General features: G+C 48.2%; 1 protein-coding gene and 1 long non-coding RNA gene across 2 annotated transcripts in view; one reads left to right on the top strand and one right to left on the bottom strand.

The window, feature by feature from the left end:
* Window positions 1-5,406: 5,406 nt before the first annotated feature.
* LOC109290942 lies at window positions 5,407-8,277 on the bottom strand. Its single transcript, XR_002095721.1, has 2 exons — window positions 8,177-8,277; window positions 5,407-5,833 (listed from the first exon to the last, which is right to left on the bottom strand). It is a non-coding gene; the product is annotated as an uncharacterized LOC109290942 (long non-coding RNA).
* Window positions 8,278-8,362: 85 nt separating this feature from the next.
* CISD1 (CDGSH iron sulfur domain 1) overlaps window positions 8,363-8,660 on the top strand; it is a 31,036-nt gene continuing 30,738 nt past the window's right edge. Inside the window, exon 1 of the mRNA XM_019507774.1 lies at window positions 8,363-8,463. Coding sequence (XP_019363319.1) covers window positions 8,433-8,463 — 31 coding nt within the window. The 5' untranslated portion in view covers window positions 8,363-8,432. The remainder of the gene's footprint in view (window positions 8,464-8,660) is intronic.

Raw genomic sequence — 8,660 nt, 5'->3', positions numbered from 1 at the left:
ATGTAACTGCCGAGGGGACTGCGCGGAGCCTGTGTGCGGCCCGTGCTGGAGGCGGCGGCTGCCTTGGAAGACAAAGGGGAGGCAGACAAACACCTCTCGCCCCAGGGAGCGAGCAAGTGGAGCACGTCCCCGACCCCCAGCCACCTTTCCCCGAAACTAGGCGCAGAGGAGCGTGTTTGACACGGAGAAGCTGCCAGTGCTGCCTTCAGAGCCCTCCCAAATCCTGCCTTCCCTGGTGTGACATCAGGGCCCAAACTTCTTGTCCCCCAGGCTGCTGCCCTCACTGTAATGTTTCTGACACTTAGTTTACCAATACCTATGATACAGTTACTAATCTTGACTCCATTTCAACATCATTTTGTCGAGGAATTATATTAACTTCCTTCGGATAAACGTCCTTCATTCTGTGCTTGTTTATCATTGCCAGAAAATGTCCTTTAGTTAGTAGGTTTAGTAAGAACCTCTTCTTAGACTCTGAAGAGACTGCACTTGAATCAACAGAAGGTAGATCTTTGGCTCTGCGGCACTACACCTGATCAATCTGAGATAAAAACAACAAGGAATAAAGCAAACAAGTATTGCCTTATTCGGTAAACCACACAGAGCAAAAAGTTAATAGAATTCCTCGACAAAAATGATGTTGAAATAGAGTAAAGATTAGTAACTGTATCATAGGTATTGGTAAATTAAGAGTCAGAAACATTACAGGGAAGCTTGTAATTATTCCAAAACCAAACATCACAAGACTAGGAAATTTGGAGTTAAAGTTACATTGAAAATAAATCCAAACAATCTGAACAGCCCTTTAGTTATACAATGGGTGCATCTATATGGGCAAATGCTCCAAGGTGGGTTTACTCTAAAGCAGGGGTTCGCAAAGTTTTTATGCTGCAGCCTGGCAAACCACGGTCTACAGTTTGCTGGTCCGCAGTCACTTCTGGTCCAGCAGCCAACCATGCTGTGGACCGGCAGCTGACCTACTGTGGCCTGGCAGCCGGCTGCGGCCCAGGGATTGAGAGCCCCTCCTCTAGAATAATTTACTATTAGAGTAAACCCACCCCAGACAGGTAATCATGGAGTGGGGGCTGGGAGATGATTTTTATCTCCCAGCCCCCTCCCCGTTCTGTGCTCCACGATTGCAAAGTGGGGACTGGGAGCTCCCTGCTGCCGAGGCATGGGGACATTGTCCCTGCCTGGGCTCCAGTAGTGGAGCCTGCCCTGGCAGCAGGCAGCTCCTGGGGGCAGGGAACAATCAGCCCCTACTAGGAGACAGGTGCCTCCTGGTCAGTCATCTACACATTTGCTCCCAGTCAGCCATTTACACATGATGTACTGCACAGTAATTACTCCTGAGTAAATTTGCTATTTGTATTTACAAGTGGCAAATTTGCTTGCAATTAGAACAAATTACTATGCAGGAAGCATCTGTATGTGTAGACAGCGATGCTTACTGCACAGTAGTTTGCTCTAGTCTTGAGTAAACTGTCTTGTGGCGACGCAGACACAATATGATTAAGACATTTCAGTGTTTGTGGACGTAAATTAGATTACCCTGATAATTGAGATGATGATTATCTTGCCCTACCCAAAAAGGCTGAAGACATTAGACATTTATCATTTTTTCCCCTCTTATGTCATCACTGTAGTGCAGAGGTAAGATTATTTGAGTATCTTAACTGTGCATTTCTTACCATAATTTAGCTGGATTTCCTTTTATGTGTTAGCTTATTTCTGACTGATTTGGTTTTGTAGTGCTTGGTTTTCTTATAATTACCAACATCTCTAGAGGTTTTCATCCTTAAATTACTAATATATATCCTTAATCTTCACTCCATCTTAATAGTTTTTAGCCTTAAAATTTCCAGACTTGTTTAAATATCATTCATTTAGTTCTACAGCATTAAACAGAACTCCCAGAGACATTGTTACCAAGCAGTCTTTCTACAGACATTGTATACAAGCCCTCAAGAACTGTCCCTATGTTTCTGACTCAGCTCCTCCAATAATACTGCCTCAGAGCACAGTGGACCTGAGGCAACGTTACTAGCCCAACAGACTGTTGGCATCAGGAAAGGCCCTGAAATAGCATCTGGCTTTCAGAGACTAGAATACACAAATTGTACTGAGGCCATTAGTGTCACACACACGCGTATCATTGCTCCTTCAATATCTTAAAAAATTTGCTGTTGGTCCTGCAGAATTTCATGATCCATACTAGTGTGGGAAACACCGGCAAGATGCAGAGCAGCTAGGTTTTGAGACATATATAAATTAGGACCTTGCTTCTTCTAAATACATGACCTTGGGGCACAAATGCTCACCATGACTTTGAGGGACTGTGCCTATTCTCTCCTGCTGTAGCTCATGAAGCTCATCTATACCCAGGCAAGGAGTTGTAGAGAAAATGCAGTTATATTTTTTTGGCAGCTGCAGAATGCTGTTGGAATGTACATTCAGAAAGGGGAAGCCAAATGGCATTGCCTCTAAAGTTGGTGAGGATAAGAACACTGTATGTATGTTTGTGGTCTGCTGCACCCTACACAAGATGCACAATACTAGAGCCGTATATTTTCATCTGGAATAGTCTCTGGACACTAATGGACTTCTGAGTTAATTTACACAACTAAAAGCATCCTTGTAAGCAACATGGGCTTAGGATCCAGGGAGGCAAGGGAGTATTAGGGATTGTCTTTGTATCTATGTCACGTGTAGCAATATTCAGCTTGTGGAAAGGTTGCTTAAGAGGGGATGTGATATCAGTGTTCAAGTATTTGAAGGGATGCCATAAGAGAGAAAACACCTTTTATTTTCCATTGCAGAGAGCAGGATGTAGACCAATGGCTTGCAGTAAAGTTGATTTAGACTGGATATCTGGAAAAAAACTTATTTACTGTTGGAACGATGAGGCAGTGGAATAGATTGCCTAGGAAAGTAAAAACCTACATTAGGTTTTTATTTTTATTTTTCACCTTCCTAAAAACCCCTGGGCGATGGCTGCAGCAAAGGCGAGGGATTGGGGTGTATCAGTGCTCCTGCTGGGACTGAAACCCAGAGGTTCCTGGCTAGAGGGTCTTCTGCTCAGGATCAGACTGATCACTATATTTGGGGTGAGGAAGACATTTTACCCCATGGTCAAATTGGTATGGCCTGAGTGGGTTCTGGCCTTCTTCTGTAGTGTAGGGGTGTGGCCCCCTTCCTTGGATCTTCAAGAGTATTTTAACCCTTACAACAGCAGGACTGCCATTGTTTCCCTCTTTTACATGTGGCAGGTTAAGGTGTTATGTCTTCTGGTTGTATTAGGGTTGACTGTGTAATTTTGCTGATAGGTTAGATCAGTGGTCACCAGTAGATCTAGGAGACTCTTGCAGTAGATCTTGGAGCCTCTTAGAGTTAATCCAAGGCTGGGGTGGGGGGCTGAGTGCCCATGTGCATGCATGCACGTGTCCCAGTCCAGCAGGTCAGTCCATGGGGGAGGGAAGGGGTGGGGCAAGATTGAGGCCCCTGCAATGAAGGACAGTGCCGCAGAGGTAGGAGCAGGTGTAAGTTGAGTGGGGCCCTGGCTGGGTGGGACTTACCTGCTGGGGAGGCACATCCTCAAATAAATTTTTCTCAATCTTCCCCCCACCCTTCCCCTCCCCACAGACTTACCTGCTGGGCAAGGTGGAGGGGTGGGGTGTGGTGGCAGTGCATGGTAGATTTTGTGTTGCTTTTAAACGCCAAAGGTGATCTCCTACTTAAAAAGGCTGGAGACCATTGGGTTAGACAATGGATTTGTATGGGATATTTTGGATAGGGATGATTCTGCCTCAGGCAGGGGGTAGGATTAAATGACCTGGGAAGCCCTACTTCCAGCCCTACTTTTCTATGATTCTATGAATTGTGTAACCCAGGTACACCCAAGGGTGTGCCCTATTCTTAAATCAGATGGGATGGGTAGGCAGGAGGGGATGCTGTAAGAGGGAAGCCAGAATTTAGAGCAGATCCCTCTTTCCTCTACAGAGTTTGCCCAAGCCCAAAGTTCTTAACTATGTACAAGTTATTGAGTTATAAGATACACAAACATAAAACTAAATATCATATACATATATTTACACAGTGAACATTAACCAATAACCACGGTCAAACCCTAAATAACACTATTTACCAATCACGATAAAACAATTTCAGCAGCATTAACACAATACATAATACAGCAGTGCCTGCAGGTGGTTGCTGCTCGCCATCCTTCCCCATTCTTGTTGCCAACTCTGCCGGAGGCATCTGCAGGCGGTTGTTGATTGCTGCTGGCCACTGCTGACAGGGATGTCTGCTGGTGGTCGCTGACCACTGGTTGGCGTTTGCCCCCCTCAGCCATTGCTGCAGCTGTGGCCACCTGCAGGAGCTCTCTGCTCGCTGCTGCTGCACTCCCACCACCACCATCGCCTGTGCCTGTGGGTGGTCGCCATGCCCCTCAAGCCTCTGGGCCACGCGTATTTCATGAGCAGCCCAACACCCTATCAACCCGGGTTCAAGCTCCCCTGCAACTTATGGATTAAACCAAACAGGATTTGGCCTGGAGCTGGACACTTTAATGCCACATTTTATAAGATTGGCTTAAAGGACAGTCCAATATGTGAGTGTGGCAATGCACCACAGACTGCTGACTACTTCCTTTCATGTGCAGCACACCTGTGCATGCAGGATGAGGACCTGGCAAGCATGAACGATAAAGCAGTTGTGTAGCTCTGCCACATTAATGAAATGTAGAGGGGGAAATGAGAAGAAGAAAGTGCACGCTGTGTCTATTTTTTACCTGAGGTGAAGGGACATCTGCATAGGGTCTCTTGTACCTGATTAATTTTTTGGATTGCATGAGGCCTGGGCTAACTTATCTGCCCAATAAAATATCAGTTTAAATGTAACTTTCTCTGTTTGCTCATTCGATTTTGTATGGGACACAGGGAGACATTTTACTGGCTTGTATGGATTGCCTGCTGTTTTTATACCTCAATAACAATTTTTGCCATGACTTCCTGTTTCCATTCAATTTAGTAGCAACAAGCACTTAAATAGAGACCTTTAACAAACTCAGAAGTATATACAAGAAAAATTTTAAGAACATTGCACTCAGCCCTAGTGACCATCAGCAAGAAAAGTGTCTTTGTTTTGTTTTTGACAAACTATAAGATAGTCTGGAAAACCAAAATGTAGCAATATTTCCTGCCATCCCTCTCCAGTCTGTTGTACCTTTGATATGATACTGCACAAGGGTTGAACAAGCAGGGATTATTTTCTCCCCTGAAGTTGCTGTAACTGACTATGTTCCCTGGTGCCACTGGTCAGTTCCAGAGCCTGAAGCATCGGTATGTTGGTGGAGCACAGCTGAGAGGGTGTTGGAGCTGGGACTTGCACTGTTTTTGGTAGCTCTTTAAGCACTTGCAGAGGGACTTGTGTTCCAAGAGTCATGTGCACTTGTATCTAGGTGAGATACTGCTAGGCCAATGAACAGTGCCTGGCCCTGCATAGGACACCACACAGCAGCCACTGTTGTAGCAAGCTACGAAGTCTATAAAAAGCTGTAGATGTGTATGGGAACTTGGAACTGTTTACTACAATTCTGAAGAGGTGATTCGTAAGTGCCTGGTTCTGCTCTCTTTCTACAGTTTTAATTTCCTTGTCTTTTCTAAGTCTCTCTGCTCTTGTTCCTCCCATGGTTACAATAGCTGCTTGAATTAGGCTCCTCTCTTTTGTATCTTCACAGTGCTGTCATCCCCAGCCCTCTTGTCTTTCCTCCTTCTGCAATAGGGTTCATGTGCTCAAGTTCTTGGACAGGATGCAGCAGAGCTCAAAGTGACTGCAAAAGAAGTGAAAGACATGCCATTATTTTCCTGGAAATGTACGAAATTAATTCCTTGCAGCAGTTCTGCCTAACAATTAGTTTCATAGTTTCATAGTTTCTAGGGTCCGAAGGGACCTGAGTAGATCATCTAGTCCGACCCTCTGCCATGGCAGGAAAGAGTACTGGGGTCAAACGACCCTAGCTCGGTGTTCATCTAACCTCCTCTTAAAAATGGGACAGGCTTCAACATTTATTGTTTTTAGTGTGCCATCCTTTCTTATCTCTGAGCTTGGTAGTCCGGTGGTAGGAAGAGAAAAATTAACAAGGTAACGACTGAGCCCCTTGTGGTATAGTTTTTGGTTTTGCCATCTCTTTTAATTTGTTCTAAATGTTTAGTAACTTAAAATAGAAGTCAAACTGCCTGTCAGTAGCACAGAGTTGGGGAGGGCGTGTCTGCATAACTCCATAAAGAAGCCTGAGTTTTTTCAAGCCGGGCACTTTAAGACAAAGTTTGGAGGCCTCTGAATGGAAAAGACATGCGGTGCTCTAGACTGGTAGAGGGGATCATTCAAGCTAACTAAAAGAGATTTTTAAAAGCCTAGTGACAAAATACTCATGAATAGAAAGGTTAGAGAGATGGACTGGGAAAGTTTACTGGACCGTAAGGCCCCTTCTGCACATGCAGGGAAGGGCGATTGGATCTAATGCGTGATCCTGGGCTCACCCGGCATCAGCTAAAAGCAGGCTGCCATGGCTGGGAGCCTCCTTTCCTGAGGGGGCTCCCAGCCAAGGGGGCCACATGCAGTTGGGACCAAGAATCCCACTCCTAACAGGGTTCTCAGTCCCAGCTGCACCATACACGCAGCCAGGACTGAGTCCTGCAGCTGACACATGTGGGCCTGAGGGTTTCATGCATCCTTGAGCCTTGGGGACTGGGCTGTCATGATTCCCTGGCCCTGGTGGTTTTGTGGTAGACATGATGCACCCTGTGGCTGGGAGCCCTGTCAGCTGATGGGGCTCCCAGCTGCTGGGGGGACCCTGCTACACATGCAGATTGAAGCTCAGTAGCAACCATGATGCTAATACCCATTTGCAAGTACTCTAGTGGGGTTTTAAAATGTAATAGTCATGTCGCCTTCCTGATGTAAAATTTACACGCTGTAATCTATAACTGATATACACAAGCATGCAGGCCCATTTGTGCTGTGTGGTGGGCACACTGGTGTTCCAGTTACCTCCCAGAATAGATTCAGACAGTTGGCAACCCTGGTTGGAGCTTTTTCCTGCGCTAGCTACTTTGCACATGTAGAGGGTCTTAAGGTAATTGCATAATTAACCTGTTAATACCTGTGTAGAGGGAGCTTGACCTAAGGGTGCCTATACATGTGCAGTAAGGCTGCTCCTGTGCACTATAATTACACGTGCACGAAGGGGGGACACTGAGCAGAGTACCCTGGTCCCCTTTGTGGCACTGGACTTATGTGACAGGAGACTGGGCGACACGGACCTATGATCTGCCCCAGTAAATGGCATTTCTTATGTTTTAGGTCAAAAATCAAAACCCTTGGACATGTCCAGTAAAGGATGCAGTGCTTTGCTTCATGCCAGGGGAACGCTCAGGCAAGACTCTGCCAACCAGACTTCCTTAGGGGCAGCATGTGCGAGCCTGTGGTTTCTCCCAAACGTGAACAAACTGGGACCTTTGGGATCCGCCACGCTGGCAAAGGGGCCGCAACACTGCAATGCTACTGAGCAGAGCTGGCCTGCAGAAGGATGCCTGGCATCACAAGCTTGTCCAGCTCCATCCCTGCCCCAGGGCTAGGGTTACCAACTGTCTGAATCTCTTCTGGGTTTCTGAAACACCAACGTGCCTGCCACACAGCATGAACAGGCCTGCATGCTTGCGTGTATCAGTTATGGATTACAGTGTCTAGATTTTACGTCAGGAAAGCAACATGTCCAGTGGGATTTTAAAATGTAATAGTCTACTGTATAAATCGGATTCAACATTTACTTTAATGACTGCTCTATCTTCATCTTCTGGGTGACTCTCAGCAGTCTCCTGGAGTTATATTTAATTCCTGGAGTCTCCAGGCCAATTCTGGAGAGTTGCAAGGCTGTCCCAGTGCTAGCGGCCATTCGCCTAAATCCGGGCTTGGCGCTGCAGGCCGCCTGCCTTAGGCACAAGCGCAGGGGAGCGGTTGCTCCCGGCCGCCCTCGGTGCCTGCGGGGACTTGCTCCACCGCGCCGGGCTGGGCCGGGCGTAACGAGCGCAAGAAGCGGCCCCTCAGCGTGACGTTAAGCGGAACACAGGCCGCGAAGGATGACGTCAAACTCCGTCACTGCTGCCGGCCTCACCTCCGCTGGGCCCGCGACGGAAGCTCCCGAGGGCCAAACGCCTCCACGAGGAGAGGAACACCAGGGACCTGAAGAGGCGGCTGCCAGGAGCTTCGTCATCCTGGTCGCGCTAGGGGCGTGGCGGCGCAGCCTGCAGCGCCGCGCGGCCCCTTTAAGAGCGGCGCGGCCCCGCCCCCCAGAGCGTCTTTGGGCCCCGCGCGTGCGTGCCTGTTGCTGAGCAGTTTCTGTGTCCTCGAGACAGACAGGCAGCGCAGTCATGGGGCTGAGCGGTAACTCGGCCGTGCGGGGTAGGTGTAGCCGGGCAGCGTCGCGAGCTGCAGCGTCCCGAGCGAGCGAGCGAACGCGGGGCGCCGGCTCGGGGAAGCCCCGCCGCACCTTGCTCCGCTGTGACCTTGCCGGCGCGGCCGGACACTTGGATGCGCGTCAGCCTCGGGTGGGGGCGCCCTGCCGCGCCTGGGGAGTGGGCTGTCCTGCGGGCGGCGAG

Source organism: Gavialis gangeticus, unplaced genomic scaffold (assembly GCF_001723915.1).
Source record: "Gavialis gangeticus isolate Ggan-Ray unplaced genomic scaffold, GavGan_comp1, whole genome shotgun sequence".
NCBI classification, from domain to species: Eukaryota; Metazoa; Chordata; order Crocodylia; family Gavialidae; genus Gavialis; species Gavialis gangeticus.
This window is presented reverse-complemented; position numbering and strand designations above follow the sequence as displayed.